At 39.6% G+C, this 27,357-nt stretch overlaps 2 protein-coding genes across 3 annotated transcripts; both read right to left on the reverse strand.

Annotated features, from left to right (window-relative positions):
- Positions 1-11: 11 nt before the first annotated feature.
- On the reverse strand, positions 12-17,536 carry LOC128208344 (SCO-spondin-like). The gene is made up of 38 exons (XM_052911903.1): positions 17,443-17,536; positions 16,053-16,258; positions 15,755-15,912; positions 15,384-15,574; positions 15,088-15,126; positions 14,651-14,850; positions 14,224-14,387; positions 13,804-13,988; positions 13,218-13,399; positions 12,754-12,923; positions 10,495-10,655; positions 10,294-10,332; positions 9,898-10,011; positions 9,553-9,714; positions 8,171-8,341; positions 7,761-7,931; positions 7,449-7,619; positions 7,141-7,311; positions 6,826-6,996; positions 6,467-6,637; positions 6,185-6,355; positions 5,918-6,043; positions 5,504-5,674; positions 5,093-5,263; positions 4,777-4,947; positions 4,416-4,586; positions 4,000-4,170; positions 3,710-3,880; positions 3,401-3,571; positions 2,692-2,862; positions 2,384-2,554; positions 2,069-2,239; positions 1,803-1,880; positions 1,428-1,598; positions 1,209-1,286; positions 747-917; positions 336-506; positions 12-190 (listed from the first exon to the last, which is right to left on the reverse strand). The coding sequence occupies exons 1-38, from the start codon at positions 17,534-17,536 to the stop codon at positions 12-14; spliced, it is 5,946 nt and encodes a 1,981-aa protein (XP_052767863.1).
- Positions 17,537-20,889: 3,353 nt separating this feature from the next.
- Positions 20,890-27,348, reverse strand: LOC128209025 (DDB1- and CUL4-associated factor 4-like). 2 transcript variants are annotated; one of them, XM_052912825.1, is made up of 8 exons: positions 27,325-27,348; positions 26,580-27,165; positions 23,734-24,281; positions 23,367-23,502; positions 22,918-23,072; positions 22,553-22,720; positions 22,037-22,151; positions 20,890-21,830 (listed from the first exon to the last, which is right to left on the reverse strand). In XM_052912825.1, exons 2-8 carry the CDS (start codon positions 26,686-26,688, stop codon positions 21,619-21,621), a joined length of 1,443 nt encoding a protein of 480 aa, XP_052768785.1. In that variant the 5' UTR covers positions 26,689-27,165; positions 27,325-27,348; the 3' UTR covers positions 20,890-21,618. The 2 variants fall into 2 exon arrangements, with proteins under 2 accessions (XP_052768785.1, XP_052768784.1); XM_052912824.1 differs by having other exon boundaries at positions 26,580-27,342.
- Positions 27,349-27,357: the final 9 nt, after the last annotated feature.

Consider the following 27,357-nt stretch of genomic DNA (forward strand, 5'->3'; position numbering starts at 1 on the left):
AACATAACATTTCACTGACTGGGACATGGACCGCCGTTGCAAGGCTGAGACTCCGTGGAATCCCCGACGCAATCCAGGCCGCCATACTGGGGTTCTGGGTTAGAACAGGTACGTGACCGGGACTGGGTGCCGTCACCGCACGTCACTGAACATGCATCCCAATCACTCCATAATGTATAGCCGCCGTCGACTGTAAAACAAACACAAATTTATAAAGTAGTCATTCTCTAGTCATAAAGAAATTGATATACTAAAACACGTCCATTAGTCTGTTTAGTTTGTTGATATGATTAATAAATATCCACAGAAAAGGTGTAAATATGCATGAAGCTCACTTGGACATTGTCCGTCGTTGCAAGACTGAGACTCCGTGGAATCCCCGATGCAATCCAGGCCGCCATATTGGGGTTCTGGGGTAGTACATGTACGTGACCTGGACTGGGCGCCCTCACCGCACGTCATTGAACACGCATCCCACGAACTCCATAAAGTATAGACGCCGTCGACTGAAAATTCATACGGTATATCACTTAAGAAGGTGTAGGTTTTCAACAACAAAACAATACGACAACAAGAAAGGGACATACATAAATAGGACACATACAGAAAATTGTCCGTAGATTATAATTCAATATGACGTACGACATGACACAGACGCTAAACATAAATAGTAAGTAATTAACCAGATTAAGTTTACCGGGCGACGACTGATATAATTGCGACATGATAGACACAAATGAACTCACCAGGACATTGTCCGTTGTTACAGGACTGAGACTCCGTGGAATCTCCGATACAGTCCAGGCCGCCATTTTGGGGTTCTGGGTTAGTACATGTTCTTGACCTGGACTGTGTGCCGTCACCACACGTAGCCGAGCATGCATCCCACGAACTCCACACTGTGAAGCCGCCGCCGACTTGATCAAAGTATAATACTTTTTTGCCGTTTAAAGAACACAAGAAGCACATGCAAGTTTACACTATTTTTGCAATATAGAAACCAATTTGCGTCAATACAAATATTTCATATATCTGTTTTAAATAAATATATAAACAAATGTATGTGACAACGCCTAGATTAAAACATAAATGGTTTAACAAAGCATTTCACTGACTAGGACATGGTGCAACGTTGCAAGTTGAAGACTCAGTAAAATCACCGATGCAGTCCAGGCCGCCATTTTGGGGTTCTGGGTTAGTACACGTACGTGACCTGGACTGGGCGCCCTCACCACACGTCATTGAACAAGCGTCCCACGAACTCCATACCGTATAGCCGCCGTCGACTGTAAAACAAACACAAATATATGAAGTAGTCGTTCTCTTGTCATAAAGAAATTGAAATACACAATTATGTCCATTATTTTGTTTAGCTTGTTCATATAATTTATATCCATAGAAAAGGTGTAAATATGCATTAAGCTCACTTGGACATTGTCCGTCGTTGCAGGACTGAGACTCCGTGAAAACACCGATGCAATCCTGGCCGCCAAATTGGGGTTCTGGGTTAGTACACGTACGTGACCTGGACTGGGTGCCGTCACCGCACGTCACTGAACATGCATTCCAATCACTCCATAAAGTATAACCGCCGTCGACTGTATAACAAACATAAATATATAAAGTAGTCATTCTCATGTCTATTATTCTGTTTAGTTTATTGATATGATTTCTATCCACAAAAAAGTGTAAATATGCATTAAGCTCACTTGGACATTGCCCGTCGTTGCAGGACTGAGTTTCCGTTGAATCACCGACGCAATCCAGGCCGCCATATTGGGGTTCTCGGTTAGTACACGTACGTGACCGGGACTGTGTGCCGTCATCGCACGTCGCCGTACACATATCCCATGAACTCCAGGGCGTGAAGCCGCCGTCGACTGGATCAAATAATAATACTCCTATGTCGTTGACATAACACAAGAAGCACATGCAAGTTTAAAATATTTTCGCAGTAAAGAAGAATACTATTTGCGTCAATAAACAAATTTCATATATTTGTTTAAATAAATAAATGTATGTGACAACGCATATATTAAAACATGGTTTAACATAGCATTTCACTGACTGGGACATGGTCCGTCGTTGCACAGCTGAGACTCAGTGAAATCACCGACGCAGTCCAGGCCGCCATATTGAGGTTCTGGGTTAGTACAGGTACGTGACCGGGACTGGGTGCCGTCACCGCACGTAACTGAACATACGTCCCAAATACTCCATAGCGTGTAACTACCATCGACTGTATAACAAACACAAAATATTATGTAGTTTTTATCTTGTGGTGAAAAATAAAATAAACACAAATATTTTCAATATTATTTTTAGTTTGTTGCTATGATTTATCCAACGTCAAGGTGTAAATAATAAATATGCATTGGCTCACTTGGACAAGGTCCGTCGTTGCAAGACTGTGACTCCGAGGAATCCCCGATGCAATCCAAGCCGCCATGTTGGGGTTCTGGGCTAGTACACGTACGTGACCTGGACTGGGTGCCGTCACCGCACGTCATAGAACACGCGTCCCAAGAACTCCATACCGTATAGCCGCCCTCGACTGTAAAACAAACACAAATATATGAAGCAGTCTTTAACTTGACATAAAGAAATTGAAATACAAAAATACGTCCATTATTGTATTCTGTTTAGTTTATTGATATCATTTATATAGGTGTAAATATGTATTAAGCTCACCAGGACAAGGTCCGTCGTTACATGGCTGAAACTCCGTGGAATCCCCGACGCAGTCCAGGCCGCCATATTGGGGTTCTGGGTTAGTACACGAACGTGACCTTGATTGGATGCCGTCACCACATGTCGCAGAACATCCATCCCAAACACTCCATAATGTATAACCGCCGTCGACTGTATAACAAACACAAATATATAAAGTAGTCATTCTCTTGTCGTAAAGAAATTGAAATACTTAAACATGTCAATTAGTCTGTTTAATTTGTTGTTAGGGTTTTTATCCACAGAAAAGGTGTAAATATGCATTAAGCTCACTTGGACATTGTCCGTCGTTGCAGGACTAGCCACCATCAACTGAGACACAAAATAACACTTTTTTGTCGTTCATATATAACACGAGTAGCACATGCAAGTTCAGCTATTATCGCCACGTAGAAAGAAAACAAATGGCGTCATCAAATATTTCATGTAGTAGAAAAAGAATACGACACGTAAAATTTAACCTGGATTGGGTGCCATCACCGCACGTAACTTCTATGTGGTTCAGTCAATACAGATAGCACATGCAAGTTTAGCTATCTTCACAAATAGAAAGAAAACAATTTGTGTCAAAAATATTTCCGTATTTGTTTAAAATATAATAATTAAATTAATTTGTAGGTGACAAAGCATAAATTTAACCATGAATGGTAAAACAAAGCATTTCACTGACTTGGACAAAGTCCGTCGTTGCACGGCTGATACTCCGTGGAATCCCCGACGCAGTCCAGGCCACCGTATTGGGGTTCTGGGTTTGTACACGTACGTGACCTGGACTGGGTGCCGTCGCCGCATGTAGCTGAACATACGTCCCAAATACTCCATAGCGTGTAACTACCGTCGACTGTATAACAAACACAAATTATGACTTAGTTTTTCTCTTGTGATAAAGAATTTGATATAAACAAAAATATACCCATTATTCTTTTTCGTTTGTTAATATAATGTACATAAAAAAGGTGTAAATATGCATAAAGCTCACCAGAACAAGGTCCGTCATTACACGGCTGAGACCCCGTGGAAATCCCGACGCAGTCAAGGCCGCCATATTGGGGTTCTGGGTTAGTACATGAACGTGACCTAGACTGGGTGCCGTCACCGCACGTCATTGAACAAGCGTCCCACGCACTCCATAAAGTATAGGTGCCGTCGACTGTATAACAAACACAAATTTATAAAGTAGTCATTATCTTGTCATAAAGAAATTGAAATACTTAAACATGTTCGTGTGTTGATACGATTTATATATGTATAAATATGTATTAAGCTCACTTGGACATTGTCCGTCGTTGCAGGACTGAGACTCCGTGAAAACACCGATGCAATCCAGGCCGCCATATTGGGGATCTGGGTTAGTACACGTACGTGACCTAGACTTGGTGCCGTCACCACACGTCATTGAACACGCATCCCACGAACTCCATACCGTATAGCCGCCGTCGACTATAAACTCATACGGCATATCACTCAAAAAGGTGTTAGTAGGTTTCCAACAACAAGACAATACGACAACAAGAAAGGGACACAGACAAATAGGACATATACAGGAAATTTGTCCGTAGATTATAATTCAATATACTGTACGACATGACACAGACCCTTAACATTAATAGTTAGTAATTAACGAAATACAGTTTACAGGGCGACGATTGATATTATTGCAACATGATAGACACAAATGGACTCACCAGGACAAGATCCGTCGTTGCAAGACTGAGACTCCGTGGAATCCCCGACGCAATCCAGGCCGCCATATTGGGGTTCTGGGTTAGTACACGTACGGAACCTGGACTGGGTGCCTTCACTGCACGTCGCTGAACATGCATCCCATGAACTCCAGGGTGTGAAGCCGCCGTCGACTAGATCAAACAATAATACTTCTATGTCGTTCATAGAACACCAGAAGCACATGCAAGTTTAAACTATTTTCGAAATATAGAAGAAAACAATTTGCGCCAATAAACTTATTTCATATATTTGTTTAAATAAGTAAATAAAGATGGTATGTTAAAACGCATAAATGAAAACAAAACATAACATTTCACTGACTGGGACATGGACCGCCGTTGCAAGGCTGAGACTCCGTGGAATCCCCGACGCAATCCAGGCCGCCATACTGGGGTTCTGGGTTAGAACAAGTACGTGACCGGGACTGGGTGCCGTCACCGCACGTCACTGAACATGCATCCCAATCACTCCATAATGTATATCCGCCGTCGACTGTAAAACAAACACAAATTTATAAAGTAGTCATTCTCTAGTCATAAAGAAATTGATATACTAAAACACGTCCATTAGTCTGTTTAGTTTGTTGATATGATTAATAAATATCCACAGAAAAGGTGTAAATATGCATGAAGCTCACTTGGACATTGTCCGTCGTTGCAAGACTGAGACTCCGTGGAATCCCCGATGCAATCCAGGCCGCCATATTGGGGTTCTGGGGTAGTACATGTTCGTGACCTGGACTGGGCGCCCTCACCGCACGTCATTGAACACGCATCCCACGAACTCCATAAAGTATAGCCGCCGTCGACTGAAAATTCAAACGGTATATCACTTAAGAAGGTGTAGGTTTTCAACAACAAAACAATAAGACAACAAGAAAGGGACACACACAAATAGGACACATACAGAAAATTGTCCGTAGATTATAATTCAATATGACGTACGACATGACACAGACGCTAAACATAAATAGTAAGTAATTAACCAGATTAAGTGTACCGGGCGACGACTGATATAATTGCGACATGATAGACACAAATGAACTCACCAGGACATTGTTCGTTGTTACAGGATTGGGACTCCGTGGAATCTCCGACACAGTCCAGGCCGCCATTTTGGGGTTCTGGGTTAGTACATGTTCTTGACCTGGACTGTGTGCCGTCACCACACGTAGCCGAGCATGCATCCCACGAACTCCACACTGTGAAGCCGCCGCCGACTTGATCAAAGTATAATACTTTTTTGCCGTTTAAAGAACACAAGAAGCACATGCAAGTTTACACTATTTTTGCAATATAGAAACCAATTTGCGTCAATACAAATATTTCATATATCTGTTTAAAATAAATATATAAACAAATGTATGTGACAACGCCTAGATTAAAACATAAATGGTTTAACAAAGCATTTCACTGACTAGGACATGGTGCAAAGTTGCAAGTTGAAGACTCAGTAAAATCACCGATGCAGTCCAGGCCACCATTTTGGGGTTCTGGGTTAGTACACGTACGTGACCTGGACTGGGTGCCCTCACCACACGTCATTGAACAAGCGTCCCACAAACTCCATACCGTATAGCCGCCGTCGACTGTAAAACAAACACAAATATATGAAGTAGTCGTTCTCTTGTCATAAAGAAATTGAAATACACAATTATGTCCATTATTTTGTTTAGCTTGTTCATATAATTTATATCCATAGAAAAGGTGTAAATATGCATTAAGCTCACTTGGACATTGTCCGTCGTTGCAGGACTGAGACTCCGTGAAAACACCGATGCAATCCTGGCCGCCAAATTGGGGTTCTGGGTTAGTACACGTACGTGACCTGGACTGGGTGCCGTCACCACACGTCACTGAACATGCATTCCAATCACTCCATAAAGTATAACCGCCGTCGACTGTATAACAAACATACATATATAAAGTAGTCATTCTCATGTTTATTATTCTGTTTAGTTTATTGATATGATTTCTATCCACAAAAAAGTGCAAATATGCATTAAGCTCACTTGGACATTGCCCGTCGTTGCAGGACTGAGTTTCCGTTGAATCACCGACGCAATCCAAGCCGCCATATTGGGGTTCTGGGTTAGTACACGTACGTGACCGGGACTGTGTGCCGTCATCGCACGTCGCCGTACACATATCCCATGAACTCCAGGGGGTGAAGCCGCCGTCGACTGGATCAAATAATAATACTCCTATGTCGTTGACATAACACAAGAAGCACATGCAAGTTTAAACTATTTTCGCAGTAAAGAAGAATACTATTTGCGTCAATAAACAAATTTCGTATATTTGTTTAAATAAATAAATGTATGTGACAACGCATATATTAAAACATGGTTTAACATAGCATTTCACTGACTGGGACATGGTCTGTCGTTGCACAGCTGAGACTCAGTGAAATCACCGACGCAGTCCAGGCCGCCATATTGAGGTTCTGGGTTAGTACAGGTACGTGACCGGGACTGGGTGCCGTCACCGCACGTAACTGAACATACGTCCCAAATACTCCATAGCGTGTAACTACCATCGACTGTATAACAAACACAAAATATTATGTAGTTTTTATCTTGTGGTGAAAAATATAATAAACACAAATATTTTCAATATTATTTTTAGTTTGTTGCTATGATTTATCCAACGTCAAGGTGTAAATAATAAATATGCATTGGCTCACTTGGACAAGGTCCGTCGTTGCAAGACAGTGACTCCGAGGAATCCCCGATGCAATCCAAGCCGCCATGTTGGGGTTCTGGGCTAGTACACGTACGTGACCTGGACTGGGTGCCGTCACCGCACGTCATAGAACACGCGTCCCAAGAACTCCATACCGTATAGCCGCCCTCGACTGTAAAACAAACACAAATATATGAAGCAGTCTTTACCTTGTCATAAAGAAATTGAAATACAAAAATACGTCCATTATTGTATTCTGTTTAGTTTATTGATATCATTTATATAGGTGTAAATATGTATTAAGCTCACCAGGACAAGGTCCGTCGTTACATGGCTGAAACTCCGTGGAATCCCCGACGCAGTCCAGGCCGCCATATTGGGGTTCTGGGTTAGTACACGAACGTGACCTGGATTGGATGCCGTCACCACATGTCGCAGAACATCCATCCCAAACACTCCATAATGTATAACCGCCGTCGACTGTATAACAAACACAAATATATAAAGTAGTCATTCTCTTGTCGTAAAGAAATTGAAATACTAAAACATGTCAATTAGTCTGTTTAATTTGTTGTTAGGGTTTTTATCCACAGAAAAGGTGTAAATATGCATTAAGCTCACTTGGACATTGTCCGTCGTTGCAGGACTGAGACCCCGTTGAAACACCGATGCATTCCAAGCCGCCATATTGGGGTTCTGGGCTAGTACATGTACGTGACCTGGACTGGGTGCCGTCACCGCACGTTACTGAACACGCGTTCCACGAACTCCATAACGTATAGCCGCCGTCGACTTAAATTCATACGGTTTATAAAGTAACAAGGTGTAGGTTTTCAACAACAAGACAATACGACAACAAGAAAGGGACACAAACAAACAGGCCATATACAGGCCATTGTCCGTAGATTATAATTCAATATGACGTACGACATGACACAGACGCTTAACATTAATAGTTAGTAATTAACCAAATACAGTTTACAGGGCGACGATTGATATTATTGCAACATGAAAGACACAAATGGACCTACCAGGACAATAACCGTCGTTGCAAGTCTGTGACTCCGTGGAATCCCCGACGCAGTCCAGGCCGCCATATTGGGGTTCTGGGTTAGTACACGTACGTGACCTGGACTGGGTGCCGTCATCGCACGTCGCCGTACACGTGTCCCACGAACTCCAAGAGTTGAAACCGCCGTCGACTTAAAGTTATTCTTATTACATCAGTAAAGACATATTAATACCACAGAAGTTCTCTTACATTGATAATGGCAGCTGTTTTTATAATGCTGTTGCATTACAAAAGTAGTTGTAATAATTATTACTCTTCAGATTGTCCAATAGCTACCATACAATTGTTGACTAAAACATAAGCTGTGAAATATTCTGTGTACTTAAATCCTACCTCAGATTTCCCCATCCTTACGATGTTGGGGGCACATGCTGTTTTTTTGTAAATACATGTATGCTCAGGTGTGATAGTAACAAGAATAAAGTCCTACGTATCACTTTCGGGAAACACTGATTATTTTTTCACTGCCTGGTTGTTTTTGCTTCCACTGGGAATCAAGTGCTTCCGGGCCGGGAAGCGCATCGAAAAAGTCTCGATATCACAAGAATTGGAAAATCTTAACGAAAGACAACACAAAGACTAGACTGCAACTTTAAGCCAAACCTAGAACATTAATATGTTATTACGACGAACAATTAAAACAGTTTATAGCTGAATGGTTCAATTATTTGTATCTGTACATTATGTACGTATATATGTTATTCTTTGGACTGTGTATGTTTCTTTTTAGCATTACGAAAATCTTCACAGCGTCCCTTGTAGTCGGTGAAGCACACCTGTGACCTATCGAGCCAAATAATTTCTAACGTCTTATGAATCCTGTCGGGACGGGATGTACGTTTATTTAACGACGTCACCGGGAAACTCAAAAAATCATCAATCGGCGTGGGCCTAGGGACAGTATTTATTAGTCTTGTTAGGTTATATACAATAGCGCACACGCAGGTTATAACTACTCTGGTTCATTAACACGCACCAGTGTATAGCACTGCCATACGGAATCCGCGTTAAACGTCCTACTTGGTTGTGAGTGCTGAGGCGGGGATCGAACCTATGTCCCTGGATTGAAAGTCAAGTGCTTGTATCCACTTGTCTCTCTGTCAAACCATTAAACCAGTTTTTTCTTTAATAGTTAAAATGTGTTATAAATAATGTTCATATGCCTACATCTTAATTGGGGGAAATCCCATAGAGAACAACATGGCACACCGCTTTTCATCCATGGTTGCTTGAATACCATGCACATGTGCCAGTGAATGCCGGTATTCTGGCTAGATTTGCTGAAAAATTGTTCAAGACAAAATGTTTGAAACTTAATGAACAAGTAATAAAACACCATACTGGGACAGGGTCCAAGGGAGCAGGGGTTGGTTTCCACGGAAACTGCGGGACATGTACCGCTGCCCACCGCCCCGATACAATCACGTGAGCGCGCGACGACCCCCGACTCACAGGTAACGCTGCACGAGCCCCACTCGCTCCAAGAACCGTGAGTGCCATCCACTGCAAGGTGACGTCACACAAAAAAACACATCCGTGAGACAACGTGAATTAGGTTGTGCATGAGAGTTACGGTAAACGGGGCAAAGGAGCATGGATATGTTTAAATATGAAGTGATGGTTAGATGGTACTAACTGAAACGTTACTGCAAAGTGTAAGTCACGGGTATTGTTATCATGACTCACGATTCGCGCAGGTAGTCCCGTAGTAGTCGCCTGCACAGAAGCACCGGAAGTTGCCCCCGAGGTCCTCGCACGTGGCGCCATTTTTACATACCTCCCCGTTACAATTGTCCATGTCTGGCACAAACAAAGATAAGAGGCTAAGTAGCTTTATTCATTGGTTTCTAAGAATAAATCCGTTTACTTATGTATTATACACGAATTAATCCTAATTTTCGTCTATTACGTGAATTGCACCATGACAGTTGTCTAGTTTTCAAACAGATTCCTTTGAAATTTATATAAACAGAAATAAGTGTGAGGGGTTCGTAGTTGAAATCTTGGTAAGGGCAAAGAGCCACTGGTGCGAAAGTCTACAGCAATTTCTTACAGAAAATGTATGAGCATACGAATACAAACCGACGAGTATTGCAAACATATCAGCCAGGTCGCCAGTCTCTGAAAGATAAACATAACAAACAATTAAAACAGGTCTCACATTAACTGTTTAAACCTGACCAAAAATTGAAAACAAGTTAAACATATTTCCACTTTCACATTCCACGAGCAAAAAACTACTGTTGTATACTCCAGTTTCAGGCAAGAAAACATAAACAATACCTGAGAGGCCGGTGCCCGTCGTGGTTGAGAACATGAACTGAGGAAGATCGACACGTGACGAGCACGTGCTGTCGGTATCCACGAGCGCAAACACACCGGCCGCCGCCACCGTACCGCAGTCCGCTCCTGTCCCCAGGAAGAAGCGGAAGGTCGAAGACGCACTGGAGTGACATCATCAAACACTTGAGTCAAAAGTAGTACAATTGGAGTATTATATGTCGTTTACTTGTACCGAAAACCCATATTTGAAATCCATTTTGGCTGTACGGAGCGCTGGGCAGGATACTTCAAACTTATATTCGTGCTGTACAGCAATACTAAATTAAGATTAATAATCATTCTGGGAAAAAGGAAAATTCTCAATAGGGCTCTGAGGTTGTTTCATTGACATCATTTGTCAATAATTCAGTACAATGGACAATACCTCCACCTGAATCTAATTGGCTCATACTGGATATACGTGAAGTTAAATGCTTAAATGCTTTGAAATAGCTGACTGCTTAATCGACTTTTTTGAAAAAAATATGTTGATTATCGCTAATAGCTTCAAAGTGTTAATTTGTGCATAAAAACAGTTAATATGTCATTGTTTTAGAAGAAAATGCATGTATACATGCTTTGAAATAGGAATCCATTTTAGGCCGCTAGGTCGCTAGGCCGCCAGGCCGCTAACTTCACGCCGCTAGGCCGCTAGGCCGCTGAAGTGCTCGATCGACTTTTTGAAAAAATAAATAAAAAACGCTTCAGAGTGATAATTTGTGCATAAAAACACTAAATATGTCATTGTTTTAGAAGATCAGGCATGTTTAATGCTTTGAAATAGCTGACTGCTTAATCGACTTTTTTGAAAAAAAATATGTTGATTATCGCTAATAGCTTCAAAGTGTTAATTTGTGCATTCAAACAGTTAATATGCCATTGTTTTAGAAGAAAATGCATGTATACATGCTTTGAAATAGGAAACCATTTCAGGCCGCTAGGCCGCTAGGCCGCCAGGCCGCTAACTTCACGCCGCTAGGCCGCTAGGCCGCTAGGCCGCTGAAGTGCTCGATCGACTTTTTTGGAAAAAAAATGAAAAACGCTTCAGAGTGATAATTTGTGCATAAAAACAGTAAATACATCATTGTTTTAGAAGAACAGGGCATGTTTAATGCTTTGAATTTGCTGACTGCTTTATCGACGTTTTTGAAAAAAAAGAGTTGATAATCGCTTCAATGTGTTAATAAAAACAGTTAAAATGTCATTGTTTTAGAAGAAAATGCATGTATACATGCTTTGAAATAGGATTCAATTTAGGCCGCCAGGCCGCTAATTTCACGCCGCTAGGCCGCTATGTCGCTGAAGTGCTTGATCAACTTTTTTGAAAAAAAGTTGAAAAACGCTTCAGAGTGATAATTTGTGCATAAAACAGTTAATTTAAAAAAAAATTAGAATAAAAAGTAAAGAAAAATATTCTGAATAGATAACAATTTAAGGCCGCTATGTAACTATATGAATAAAAAACTTTGATTTATCATTGTTTTAAAAAAAAACGCATTAACAATTGCTTGGAAATAAAAAAAATAATTAGGCCGCCAGGCCGCTAGGCCGCCAACTTCACGCCGCTAGGCCGACAGGCCGCTAACTTCACGCCGCTAGGCCGCTAACTTCACGCCGCTAGGCCGCTAACTTCACGCCGCTAGGCCGCTAACTTCACGCCGCTAGGCCGCTAGGCCGCTAACTTCACGTACATCATACATGTCCAACTTCACGCCGCTAGGCCGCCAGGCCGCTAACTTCACGCCGCTAGGCCGCTAACTTCACGTACATCATACTGGGACGATTTTACTAACTCCGTTGATTAGTGATTATAATGTGCATGATACAAGTTAGTTTCCAGAAAATTCCTCTTTAAATTCGGGGAAAAACATACAGAAACTTTATGTTGGATCGAGTGCACCTATGGTTTGATTGCGGGGTGCTATAATATACTTCAAGCCAAATCTATAGAGAAACTGATTTTAACAAAGGCAGTGGCGTGTGCAAAAATGTATACATATTTGGCCAATATTGGTGTTACTGCAATCAGGGTACGTAGCAAAAGCACAATAATTGTCTGAATTGATTGTTTTTAATGAATGCATGGTGGTAAAGCTTTGATAAGATCTAACTATAGGTAATTGTCATCCAAGAAGTTCTTAAAATACCAAATTGTATCAGATTATAAATGTTTAAAAGCGATCGCCAAGTACACTTGAAACCGTTGGTTCCGGAACTCACCCCGCAACACTGCACGTGTACGCCTGGCTGATGGCGAACGCAGCGTCAAGGTCGGTCGCGGACGCGTAAAGCAGACGACCGCACGCTAACCAGCTGTTGGAGGAACTTCCGGTGGCATCAAACACGGCACTCCACACCTCCAGACCGTCTTTGTATGCCGCCATCTTCACCTGGAATACGGCGCTGATACTTTAGTATGTATGCAAGACATTTACTTTACTTTAAGTAGTACTTAGATAGTTTTCACAAATCATACACCACAACAATTTTGTTTTTATTTCCAACGTGAATAAGTATGTGAATAAAAAGTGGTTTAACCGTTTGTATTGCTCAATGGTATCTGAATAGTCATATTAAAACAGTTTTGGGAATACGCGTACCATATGGGCAAACCGCACATTGGAGTTGAATACAATATATTTTGCAATGTGCTCCACAATTGAGGGTAAAAAGCCACATCATACCGCTCTTATAAATGAGTTTTCCCATTGGTCAACGACAGGTGACTTGAACGCAATAGTTGTGCTTAGTGACGCTGCGTCAGTGACGTCATCGTTGAGCGCACCTGATTCCGTCCACAACGCGTAGACGCTTGCTTTATGACCGAGAGAACCACCGGCGGCGACCTTCAGCATAACGCGCCAACCTGGTAAAAGATACAATGTTTTCAAAGAAATGGTAGCAGTCAATGTTTTATAGAGTTATTAGTTTATGGTTCTATTTCAAACGGAATCGTTAAGAAGCTGATGCTGAGATATAATAAACAGCTCATAAAAGCCCTAATTAGGTAAATAAACTTTATTGTTCAAAACATATAAGTATTGAAACGAGATTGGCGTAATCTCTTACCATGCACAAATACAGAAATGACGTCGGCAAACTGGAAATTTACTGAAACAAAAAGAACTTACATCTGTAATTTTATTTCAGGTACGTTTTTTCAAGAATGAAGAAGAAGCATTTTTGTTAATGACAAATTGACATAAGCCTGAGCCAGAGCAAAACAATTCAAGAACATGTACGGGTGCGTCTTTAGCTATAATGCATTACCCGGGATGTCGGCGGCGACATAGGTGTTGTACATGAAGTAGGGCTTCTTCTTGATGAAGTTTGTATCCCAAGAGCAGGTTCCGTTGTTGCGCGGCTCCTTGACAAGCATCCAGCCCGCCTGCTCCGCGATGCTGCAACCCCCGGGGTCGGCATATAGCGCCACCTGCCAGTTCCGGTACGAGTCCCTGTGCGAAATGGTAAAGCAGTTCTAATGGTAAAAAGTGAAAAACAGCGATACCTGCGATATTAAATACTATGGCGATATTTTTATTTAATGACCTTAAATTAAGACATTTACTCTACTTTATTTAGGCTTAATACAAAATTCATTTCGGAAACTCTGACGACAAAAATAAAGTAACAAATATAGCTTATTGCAGCAGTTCTAAACTGATAAATGTTTAAATACATATCTCCTACCCAACTAAAGAGCAGACATCGAGATTGGCGGCACCGTCCAGGGGGTCTCCGAAGCTACTGTAGAGTATGTTGTCACTTGAGAACCAGTTCTCGCGATCCGCGTTGACGCCCGAGAACACCACCCACGCCTTCTCTATTCCCGTGCGTAGCATCGAGAACTTCACCTGAATTTATCAACAACGAAATTATTATGGAAAAGGTCAGACGCGAATATTCGACGATCAATTACTTTGCCACTCAGTGTTATAGATTGTAAATGGTATTTTTACGTTTTGAAAAAGGTAGTCAAGTTAGACGCGAATAAGTTTTTTAAAATAAATTTGTCAGGTAACAATGGTTTTCTTTGATGTCCCAATTCGCTGCCTAGTTAAACATCCGATGGTGGAGCTACGTTCGACGACAGGTCTGGTTACGGGCCCCTACTTACCATGTCGATATGGTAGTCCGACCATATGTTCACTACTTCCGATTTGTACGTGAGGGACGCCTGAGTGTGAAGGAGATTGCGAACGGCGCTTCCAGCGGCGTCGTTTTCCACGTGTTCAGATAGGAAGAGGCCCGTCAAGTTGGTGAAGCCGCCAACGGACGGCTTAACACCCTCGATCCCCTTGAATACCTGGTCCCAAACTGACAGGCAGGGAGGGTAAGAGAATAATATAGATCTATGCAGGTATGTCATATGGAACGGGTATATGAGCCTTTTGTGTCAACAGGGGATGCATATATCATTTTAGAATGTTGATAATTGTTAACATTATTTTAACAAACAACGACTTAAGCATGTGTGCGTTTACATAATTAATACTTGTACGTCATTTGCGTTCGTGGAGATATCCGTATGCTTTTAAGTACATACTAATTTACCTTGGAAGAAGATGGCCAAGCTATCAGCTGATTCCAGTTCTGAAAGAAAGAACATACGAATCAAGGAGCTTTTATCATTTTTATTCAAACTCACTTATTAATGCACACATTTGGTGTTCGGAGAACATGAAGCCAAAATGGTAATATATTCCTTATTTCTTTACAAAACATAACATTTGATCCAATGCTCGTAATAGAATCTACACTCTCAAATAAAAGTATATTGTTCCTTTTTACAATTATTGCACTGGTAATAAAGACACCAGACAGCAGAATATTGACCGGTCGTTACTCACGTGTGGTGAGGTCGGCGACACCGGACACGTTGGAGAAGCGGAAGTAGGGCGGCGGGTCGTCAGTGATGTAGTCAGGACAGGGCCGAAATCCCAAGTTGGCATCCGTGACGAGAAGCCAACCGGTGGTCTGCGTGCACGGGACCTCCCAGTAGGACTGGCGCATCATGGTCATAGGGTACCCCATCACAGACCTGTACGCCGTTTAGAGATACATGTACGGTAAAAGTATGTACCAAACTGGTGTTTTCCAACATTAGACGTATCTTGACATCTGACTCTGCATGCATGGTGAAGGTATCTTCTTTGTCACCCGACAATATAAAACGTTTACCATTATACGCTAACAAAATCACTCTACCCTGGATACCTACCTGCCAGGACACTCTTCTGTGAGGGAGGTGTCTGGGAGATCCGGGTAGGAGGCGTGCAGAATGTTCGAACACTTGAACCACGTGGTCTTCGTGCGCCCGACTCCGTCAAACACTATCCAGGCCCGCTCCATACCCGCTTTAAACAGCGATAGCTTGATCTAAAACATACATCATGACCTGATATTGATATTTCTATATAAGTACAGTAGTATGACAGAGACAATTGACTAAAACACGACTGGAATTTCTTTTCCGGTACAAACAACGCAGTTTAAAGTGTTTAAAGTTGCAAACTCACGGCCTGGACGCTGATGTATCCATCTTCCCATTGCTGAACAAGGGGTGACTTAAAGTGGTCACCGGAAGTTGAAAAATCGTGCTGATCCTGCACTGCGTCACCGGAGCTGTATACGTCATCTGACGTCAGCAGCTCCCAGAATGTCGCGTGGCCCATGGTGGCAGCGTCCCAGTTGCCGCTGATGACCTTGAAAGCCAGGCGCCACGCTGTAACACACCCTACCACATTCTAGTACATAAACTCATTAAGGAAAGCGTGGATGATAGTGAACATATCCCCGTTTTAAAGAACTTTAATTTCATAACAAACATTGAAGAAATGAAATTATTACTAATATGATGACTCTATGTGTATAGTTTTAATGCGTTGCATGAGGGCTGTCCATGTATATCGTTGAATCAATTGAGGCACTGCAATAAAAAAACGAAAAAAAACGTAGTTTAATCAAATTTTCACAAACGTATATGTCATCATTTTCGTCCGCAGTATTTGCACGAAAAGCGATACCTGGTCCTAACTACGACAGTGCACTATTTGCCCGTGGTATTTGTCTGAGGGCTGAGATGGCCCTCGCTTCAATATTAAGCTCACGTCCGCGGTATTTCTCTACGACCTGAGATGGCCCTCGTTACAACATTACAATTACGTCCGCGGTATTTCTCTACGGCCTGAGATGGCCCTCACCTTAACATTACATTAACGTCCGCGGTATTTGTCTACGGCCTTCGCTAACAGCGATACATGGCCCTCACCTCAACATTACACTTACGTCCGCGTTATTTGTCTACGGCCTTGGCTAACAGCGATAAATGACCCTCACCTCAACATTACATTTACGCCCGCGGTATTTTTCTACGGCCTTGGCTAACAGCGATAAATGGCCCTCACCTCAACATTACACTAACGTCTGCGGTATTTGTCTACGGCCTTGGCTAACAGCGATACATGGCACTCACCTCAACATTTACACTTACGTCCGCGGTATTTGTCTATGTCCTGAGCAAACAGCGATGCATGGCCCCCACTTCAACAATTCACTTACATGCGCGGGATCTGTAATTTTTCAGAGTAAACGGCGACGCTTAGCCCTCACTACAACAGCTAGTATATTTACGTAGGCGGTATTTGTCTACAGCCTTGGCAAACGGCGATGTCGGGCCCTTACTACAACTGCAGTGCGTTTAGTAAGTTGAGCGTTTACATTTTAACGCTCGCGAACGTTTTGCTTTGTATCCCTGTTGCAACTCAAAACTGCAAGCGGGGAACCAAACGGCAAACGTTCGCCGCAAACATATTTACTGAACACACTGCAGTATACTTTCATCCGCAAGGTCGGTCTATTGTCTGGGCAAACAGCAATGCAGGGTTCTCATTACAACCGTGTACTTACGTCCGCGTGGTTTGTCTACGGCCTGGGCAAACAGCGACGCCGGGCCCTCACTTAAGGTCCATAACATCAGCCACGTGCATGTCCATGTCAGCATTGTACTAACACACGGGGCGCTAACATTGTCCCCGAAATACCATCACATTTTTAAACTATGTCACCAATATTTACACTTTGTTTTGGTTCATCCAATTTAGCACGCCTTTAAAGAAGAACTACTAGCATTTGAACTATATTTGGTCAAGAATTTCATGCAATATAGTCCCTGTAAATTGTATTTTGACACAAGTGCATTTTTACAATAGTTGAATTAAAAATACGGTTTGACAGAGATAAAGTAGGGCCTGAAACGATTTCTGAGAATCGACTAAATCAGGGTAAAGCACATTAGTCCTACACGCTCGTACATAAGGGATCCGAACCACAAATACGTGCATTTTGATGCCGGGTGATCCCATGTTATTTTGGTATAATTTATTATGGTTTTATGTGCAGAAAAAGAGAACGTAAATATTATATCGAAAATCAGAAAACGAACAAGTTTATTTGGCCTTCAAAGGTTGCAAAATATGTCAATTTAATATCCGATTTTAGTTGAATTAAAGAGCAAATATACAGCCTCTATTCTTTCCAGTGCTGTATAGAGATTTATTAGTGTAGTAAAAATGATATTTCACTGTTTCAAACAGTACAAATATCAATTATATATTTAATGTTTAAAATTTATGGCCCGTTCTGCTATACAGATTAAACATTAGTTTTATGGTCCGTGACCTCGTGAACACCAAAAGTGAATATTTTACTCGTGAAATATAGGTTTTGGTGCCCCTCAGTGAAATACATTACGATCTTACACTGAAACAAACAATTGTTCTCTATTTAATAACTGTATGCATGATATATGAATGTCATTACTTAACATATTAATGATCAGCAATGTACATGGTGTTCGGCATCAAACTGTAACATTGGTGTTAATGAAGCTATCAAGGAACTCAGACTTATTTGTGGGTCGGATTCCTTATGTATTTTTCTTTGTTTTCCATTAATTGGACAGCAACACATGATGAAACTTCTGTGAGTTGGAAAGATGGTATAAAACTGTCGTAAACTGTGCTGGTAAATATTTAATTCGGGTTAGAGAACTGAATACGTAAAACTGTCAATAATGAAAGAAGATGCGAGATACAGTGATACTAAAACGGTGATTTGTTGTTCAATAGAAATCAATCAATGATCAATAAATATCATTAAACATTTGAGGGCTTTTTACAAACGCACCTGTAAGCATGTTTGAGTATAAATATGCCAGTATGTAACTAAAGTGCATGTTTTATATTTTAAATTAGATTAGTGTCATTCAAATGTAAGATCTTTTTACAGAAAATATCTTACTTAAATAATTAATTCTAAATACATAAGATTAAATTATTATATAAGCAATGATTATTAATCGACATAGACATCTCCATTGGGGGGATTTACATAGACATCTCCATTGGGGGGATTTACATAGACATCTCCATTGGGGGGATTTACATAAACATCTCCATTGGGGGGATTTACATAGACATCTCCATTGGGGGGATTTATATAGACATCTCCATTGGGGGGATTTATATAGACATCTCCATTGGGGGGATTTATATAGACATCTCCATTGGGGGGATTTATATAAAAAGATCCAGTTTAAAGCTGCACTCTCACAGATTAAACGTTTTGACAACTTTTTTATTTTCTGTCTTGGAACGAGCCATTTTTTGCGAAAATCCATGGAAACCAGTTATATAAGACTGCTGACAAAACGTTAGATCGTAGATTTTTAAATTTAAGTTAAAAAATTATGTTTTATGCATTTTTCTTAAACGGTTTAAGCCATAAAACATTAATTTTCGAACGGAAATATGAAAATCTACGATCTGATTTTTTGTCAGCAAACTTTATCATTGGTTTGCAGATATTTGTGCAAAAATTTGCTCTTTCCAAGACAAAAAATAAAAAAGTTGTAAAAATGGTATATCTGTGAGAGTGCAGCTTAAAAAAAACATACTTCAGGCATTAGTTCATATTCTTGCTGGTCAAAGTCTCCACCAAGTACAAGAAAGAAGCCAAGGAAACGCGTGTTTGTTTTTTCCATTCAAAAAGGACAGAACTAGACATTAATCAAAACCAGAGTCATGGCCTATTCAGTGTGTAGTGTCTATGGCAACATGTGTACCAAGTTTCAATATAATATCTTGAATGTTTTTTTTAGTTATGGTCGATGGTAAAGTTCATGTCGACTACGATACCAAGGCTATTTGACAATACCTCTACTTTGTTTCTTCGAAAATCAGTTAAGCTTAAAATGTGCAAGATCGCTTGATTTACAATTAATTTATGGTAATTATATGCTAAAGTAATGATATTGCTTTAATCCATCATAGAATACAAATATTGTTAGTGTTCTTGACATAGTTTCCTGGCCAGACATGAACAATACTTGAACATGGCCAATGTACTATGAACAAGAGGCCCAAGAAGGCATATGGTCTGGCATGGTCTGTTTGGTCATTTTCTATCCAGAGAATGTACGTAAGGGTAATGAGCAATATATTTGGGGTTCACTTGGAACATTTTGTTTTGGTTCATGGTTATCGCAACTACAGTCTTGTAAAACATAACGTGCAATGTGAATATTGAGGCTCTATCGATTACAGAAAAGTTGCCAATTCCATGGGCCGGTCATGCATGGGCGGATCTGACTATTGAAAGGAACCAAAACCTCATGGGCAAGCTTAATTATAGCATTTTTGTCAATTCCTAGGGGCCATAGCCCAGTCATGCATGGGCGGATTTGTTTTCGAAAGGAACCGTGAGTCAATATGTAACTACTGTATACGTTTAGTAAACCTCTGATAATAAATGGAGGCTCTATTGTGGTCATAAGTTGAATAATAGCAATTTTGACAATTTCAAGGGCCATAATCCAATCATACATGGGCAGATCTGGCTAGTTTCCAATGGAGATCTCATCAATATATATGGACTCTGTCCACTGTCCGTGTTCTCGTGGATATCTAACTACTGTATAAGTTTGATTGAGATACAACTGAATACTTTATCGCGTTCAAGGACGGACGCATGGACACAGGGCCATCACATAAGCTCTTTTTGGCTTTGGCCAGTAGAGCTAAAAAATATATTTCAATGAATATTGAGAAGAAATTGTGGTCTACAGCATGTTAAAAATTAATCTCATATTTGACCAAGTTACCTATGTATTTACCAAAACTCACCTGTAAAAAAACTTTCCGTAATCGTAGCAAATTCTGACCATTGGAGTATCACTTAGGTAGGAATTTGTCCTCGAGAGTGTAAATAAGTTGGGGGGCATAAATGTAACCTAGTGACCCTGTTACCATAGAAGCACTACCAAATAGGTTATAGGTGAGAAATACAACAACAATCCAGGATGAAATCATTTTGTAAACAATTCATAGCATAACAATTCATATTTTACAGTTCACAACAGTAGGATATTACAATGTACTTACACATTGAACAGTGTTCAAGGCGTACACTATATGCATAAAAATTATGTGTAAAATAATGTGTTAAGATGTGAATCAATATTTTCGTTTCTTGCAAAAAAAGTTGCTAGCAATCAAAATGCAAACTCATTTTGTTTTCATTTATCTAAATCTTACATTTAATTCACTATGTCCGCAGATTGACAATAAAAGATAAAATGACAAAAGGAATTTCCATGATCCCTCAAATATTTTAGGGTCAGGGCTTAACAAGAGGGATAGGAGAGGGAAATAGAAACAAAAACTATTATGGCAACACCAACAAGTAGATTTTAAAAGAATTAGTTTTGAGTCATGAAGGACTAAGCAAACATCATAAATTCAATCAAGAATAAGCCCACAAAATTGCACATGGATGGAGTCACATTCTTCATGCAAGACACTTCGCCTAGGCATGATTGTCAAAGTAAGGCTGTGCTAGATTATTATTTTTTTAGACTACTTGACACACAGCACTTTCCCATTTAAATGCATTTCAGCATATCCAAATTATATTGTATGCTTTTTATGCTATTACTTTTCACTATGACTGTCTATTGAATGCAAACACTGGAACAGTATTTTGATGATTTCATTGTTACAGTCAGTATAGGGACATTATTCGCTATCACAAGAGGTGAGTGGCTGGGAGCCTGCCATAGTAGTGGAGTTTGTTCTCCCTGGCCATGATAAGCCCACAGTTTCCCGGCTGGTTGGCCCAGTGGGTGGAGAGCTGCACACAGGGCATTGTTTCCCTTGTCACCGGGCCAGGTGGGGGGAGTGTGTAGAGTAGTCTCCCCTCACGGAAGTCCCAGAACCGTGTGTACCCATCCTCTCCCACTGGAATAAAACGCTTCTTCATGTTTGAAAGGCGTTTTGGAAGCATTTCAGATATCAAATTTAACTTAAATGACTTCAAATTCATTATACATTTCTTACCATTCAAATTATATAATGTTTAATTCATTTTTTACTCATTTTTTTCAAAATAACTGCATGATTGATCACTCATAGCTAAGTCACAAGTTAACTCAACCCACACCTACCAGCATACACAATGTTTTCTGTTTCGTCAATATGGATGGGGAGGCGTGTGCACTTGTTCACGTGTCCTTCATACTCCACCACCACGCCGCGCTGTCTTGTGTCCCACAGTTGTATCTGAAAGGGGAGAGATGATACAGTCAAAGATGCATGTAACAAAAAGGGCAGAGTGTGTCAACACAATTACATCAAATCACTCATAAGCAAGCCCAAAATGAATACATTTAGGACTCACCAATTCTCTTTTCTGTTTGGTTAATAAACTAAATAAATATTATTTGCATACAAAGGCTGCTTGTACTTCTTTAATCTTGATTATACCCCTGACCAGTTTTCTTCACAAGTGACCCTCATTTTCATTGTATTTTTTCTTCTTTTCATTCAGTAGACCGTTCAGACAGAATTTTAAAGTTGAAAATAAGTTTATCCAATATTTTGAAAAGCAGGCAGCACAAGTAATTTGTTCATTGCCTAAATGACAGGAAACAGAACATACAAATCCCTCAAACCAGCCTTACCTTCCCTGAGAAGTCTCCAGTAAGGAGATGAAGGTCATTGTGAACTGGTTTTACACTGACGACGCCAGAGGCATGTGGGAGTCGGTACACCGGGTTGGGGCGGCCGCGTTGTGCATCAAACACCTGTACCTCCCCCTTCCTTACACCCGCATACAGGCACCCACCTCTCTACAGTAGGTAATGGTTACTTTGCAATTTTTCATTGAGAGAAATTCTGTCAACACAGCCTCAGTAAAGTTTAATTTTAACTTCATTAGCAATTGTTTTATAAAAAAATCAACATTTCCCCCCAAGAACATAGGTGTAGTTTTGAACTTTCAAAGTTTAGCTAAAGGCTGCATTCTGTTGTTCATCAAATTCAGTACCTGAGAGAATGTGAGTGCTAGAGGGTCACATTTGTTTGTGTTCAGTTCAAACATGGTCCTGCGCTCTGCATTGATAATTTGTGCAGATTTTTCACACCCGATTGCCATCTGATGACGGACTGGGTTCCATGCACAGCTCCATGCCACTTTGCTGCCTGGCAATGGCAAAATACTGAAGTAAGATGCTGAGTAAAACCCTGATCTAGGAAATGAAATTGCAGTCTTTCACACAAAAACTATCAGAACCATATATAAAAACATTGTAAATATATCAGTTGAATTCATGTTTCTATAAAAGAAAAACATTAAAAAATAGCATTTCAATCAGTTTAACCCAATGTAAATATTGAACTCAAAAACTGGTGACATGTATTTTCAAAACCCAGACTTCTGATGCATAAATTAAGCAATTCAAAGACATAAATACATGAGCTAACATCACCCCATACCAAGGAGGTATTCCTGATCCAAGTGCTTTGTTTCATCATGGAGGCCCCTCATGAAGGCAATACTCTCACCCTCAAACAGATTGTTGATTGCCGTATATAGGATCACATGCTTGCCCACTGAGCACATATCTGTCGCCTTCAATACAAAATCATGAAATTTGAGCAAATGTCTTTAATTCGAATCTTGTTTCATATTTCATGAGAAGTTAAAACAGAATCAGTAGTTATTTTAGATGCTCCAAAGTATAAACTGAGAGTACATGTTATTGTATACATTTGAATTACAATGAATGCTAGCTTTAAATACATGTTGCTATATATTCAAAATTATTTTCATAACAGATAAATTTATATCCAGTTTGACTACCTTCATTCTCCTTATAAACAGTGGTCTATGTACAGGGTTTGCATTCACCACAAAATTGTATGGCCCTGAACAGTGGGATGTTCTCTGTCCATCTATCAGCTCCAAAACCTGAACGCGCTGAGCAAACACATCCTTTATAGACCACATGCACAGTAATTCATCATGGCTGTCATTCATATGCATTATCTGACAATTTTCTACATGATTGTACAAGAATGAATAATGCGAATAGTCAAATATTTCTTGAGATCTTAAAGGTTTCAAGCCTTTCACACAAGTTTTAAGCATTTGCACACTGACTCTGTATTTATCACATCCATTAACAGCTCTTTTTTGTAAAAGGTACACAATATTGCTGTTGATATTCTTAGGCTCAACGCTTGTCCTATTGGAATCAGAGAACATGATTTTAACATCTTCAATTCTCTTTTCCTCTGCATGTCTTTGGTCAATTGAATCCTTAGTGTAGACACAACTTCCAGATGCATGGTTGGGAGCAATCTTGAAGTATCGCTTTTTGTCATGATCATAGTAAAATCCAGGAATTTCTGCAAAATAAGTAAAATAAGCATATTTTTCGTCCTTAAATATCAGACATGTTCACAAAATATTCATTTACAGATCATCCGTAAATACATGTTCAATTTGAAAGGGTCTCATATTGAGAATGGATACAATCGTGTAAGTATACAAGTTACAACTCACTGAAACAAATGTATCCAATGTTGGGTTTACTAGTGACACTTGTATTTAAATAAATACATACAAATGTATAACCAAACAATTTTTTGAGTGTTCAACCTTCAATAACTTACTTGATAATGCATGTATGGAAAATACATATTACTGATAACAAGATTGTTACCGTTAATTTAATAGCTGAAAAGGACAAATATTAAATGACTGGTGGCTCCTAAAAGATTTACAGTGATCAATTATCATCTCATAAGGTAGAAATATTGTGTTTTCTGCACCTTTCAAATTAAACATGGTATGATTGAAGATGACTATCTTTCATAAAAACCATTGTTTTTATATTTATTCACTCAGAATTAAAACAATGGTATTAATTATGATTCATCTTATTTGGGAGTAAGAATGCATCTTTAATATGGGTCACAGACATTACGGACCAGACATTACGGACCAAATTTAGGGACACTACGGACCAGATTTAGGGACATTACGGACAAGATTTAGGGACATTACGGACCATATTCAGAAACTTACGGACCATGATTTATAATCTTATTAACATTTTCTTTTTAATTTATTCACTCATTGGTCTTTAATTTGTTAATAAATATTTGTTAATGAGTGCTCAGTATGATGACACATGACAATTATCTTTAAATAAATATTGAATAAAATAAAGTTGTTTTTGTGAAAATAACATTTTTATAAAAAATCTGAAAATAGGTTTAGTTTTGGCGAAAATATCTTTTTTTACAAAAATGTAGTTAATTTTTGGCAAAAATAAAGTTATTTTCACGAAAAAATAACATTTTGAAAAAAAATCAGGTTACTTTTGGCGAAAAACTATACGAGCACACAGAACTTTCTTCTACTCGACCCATTGGCATGGGTGTTGGGTGAGCTTTTTAACCCTCGCCATCTGGTTATACTAATTACAAGTTATACGTACTCATGCGGCGAGCACACCACTATTTACATTTTAGGCTCAGCCTGTCATAGGCATAATTGTCGGCATCTCCTTAAAGTTGTAGGACATATCTTTGATTGTTCCCTTTAGTTTTATTGTGTACCTGCTGCAGTAGCGATAACGGTCTATAATTATGGGTCATTGTCATCAACTTAATCCGCTTAATGACAAACAAGTGTGTATAACCGCTTTGATGTTGCACATTTCAGATGGAGGTGTGATCAACAGAAACATGTCAAAATACTTTCAATAATCATTGTTTAATTTTCTTACAAACACAATTGTTTCGAAACAATAATGCACCTGTCATATGTGTTATGTAGACCAAATAAAAGTTTTTTAATATTTTGGATTAAAAAGTGTCATTTACGGCAACAGAAGAAGGTATTTTTCCCATTTTTTTTAAATTTTATTTTCGCGAAAATAACTTTATTTTATCCCAAAACTAACCACATGTTTGTCAAAAATATCATTTTTGGGGATGAAAGTGATTATGAGAAATAGTGGGTAAGTAAGAGGTCACTTAGACTCTTTTGATAGGTTTTATAGTATAGAAACATAATTGGGCAAGAGATCGAAGTAGGAGTTGCTATGGAATGAGAAGAAATGGTAAATTCGGGGGCTAGCTCTACCCAGGACTACCGTAATGATTGCCCAGGATCTCCCAAAACGAAAACCATGCATCCACAGGACAGCCGTTGGTAGGGTGATAACTGCCCTATAGACCCAATCCCGAGAGTTGTCGTCCTTTGCAACCCACTTTCATATTTTTTTTCAAAATCTTATTTTCGCGAAAATAACTTTATTTTCATCCAAAATAACCTTATTTTTGTCAAAAAAGCTATTTTCGCGAAAATAACCTATTTTCGTATTTTAGTCATACTGATACTGAGCACTCATATTCAAGTATTTATTAACAAATTTAAAACCAGTCATACTGATACTGAGCACTCATATTCAAGTATTTATTAACAAATTTAAAACCAATGAGTGAATAAATTAAAAAATATGTTTAAAAACATTATAAATCATGGTCCGTAAGTTTCTGAAGATGGTCTGTAATATCCCTAAATCTGGTCCGTAGTGTCCCTAAATCTGGTTCGTAATGTCTGGTCCGTAATGTCCATGGTCCGTAATTCTTTAATATGAATAGAAAAAATTGTTAGCACTTTGAAAGAACTACCTTTAGCAGTTTGTTTCCTGTCTGTAACTATCTGATCTCCACTTGAGAGTGTGCTATCCGCACCTCTGTTTCTCCCAGGCTGACTAAAGTTTTTGCGTCTTTTGGGCATTGTCTGTTAAGACTTAGAACAACCTATACAAGCTTCAGTAGGCTTTACATTTCCCCATTTATGATTTACAAGATTTACGAACAGATATATATTGTATTATTTATCCTGCATTGGTTGACACTTTACCATTTGCATGCATATAAATGTAATCTGAGGCAATTATTCCCACTTCAAAGATAATCACATTGACAAAACTATTAGCAGTAGACAAACTAAGTGCATTCCGACAAGCCCCACACTGATAAAATGGTTAAGTGCTTGCTCAAATTCTTGATTTTATATTTTATAGCAGGGCTTGTTGATTTATTCATGCCAAGCACTGGTTTATTAACATTCCAAACTTCAGCAAGAAGTGGAGCTTCCCCATTATTTCGAGTTTATTTTAGATAAACGGTACAAAAAAATGGCAGACAATTCCAAATTCCTCCACACTATCCGAGTACCTCTATTGTCCGAAACTATACTATTTCAGTCCATCTGTAACAGAATCTTTTGTAAAACAAATCGGAATATCCTCGTAAAAATTAAAATATTTCAAGACTGTATCAAAATAAAGCAATATAAGTAGAATATGACAGGACGACTCTTTTCTACGAGATTCAGCGAAAAAATAATGTTTCCACTGTTTTGCAGTACTGTATGGTTTTGTTTTTGTTTTGCACCGCTTTG

The sequence above is a fragment of the Mya arenaria genome, chromosome 11 (genome assembly GCF_026914265.1).
Source record: "Mya arenaria isolate MELC-2E11 chromosome 11, ASM2691426v1".
NCBI classification, from domain to species: domain Eukaryota; kingdom Metazoa; phylum Mollusca; class Bivalvia; order Myida; family Myidae; genus Mya; species Mya arenaria.

Excerpts from the sequence above, each read along its gene's own strand:
- LOC128208344 (XM_052911903.1), bottom strand. The coding sequence starts at position 17,536 with ATGCTGACATGGACATGCACGTGGCTGATGTTATGGACCTTAAGTGAG. Across the intron at positions 16,259-17,442 it reads CGTAGACAAACCACGCGGAC|CGTGGCGCCTGGCTTTCAAG; the intron begins GTAAGTACACGG and ends GGTGTGTTACAG. Across the intron at positions 4,171-4,415 it reads CAACGACGGATCTTGTCCTG|TCGACGGCGGCTATACGGTA; the intron begins GTGAGTCCATTT and ends ATGAGTTTATAG.
- LOC128209025 (XM_052912825.1), bottom strand. The coding sequence starts at position 26,688 with ATGCCCAAAAGACGCAAAAACTTTAGTCAGCCTGGGAGAAACAGAGGT. Across the intron at positions 24,282-26,579 it reads CAGGAAACAAACTGCTAAAG|AAATTCCTGGATTTTACTAT; the intron begins GTAGTTCTTTCA and ends CTTATTTTGCAG. Across the intron at positions 22,721-22,917 it reads TAGCACTCACATTCTCTCAG|AGAGGTGGGTGCCTGTATGC; the intron begins GTACTGAATTTG and ends TACCTACTGTAG.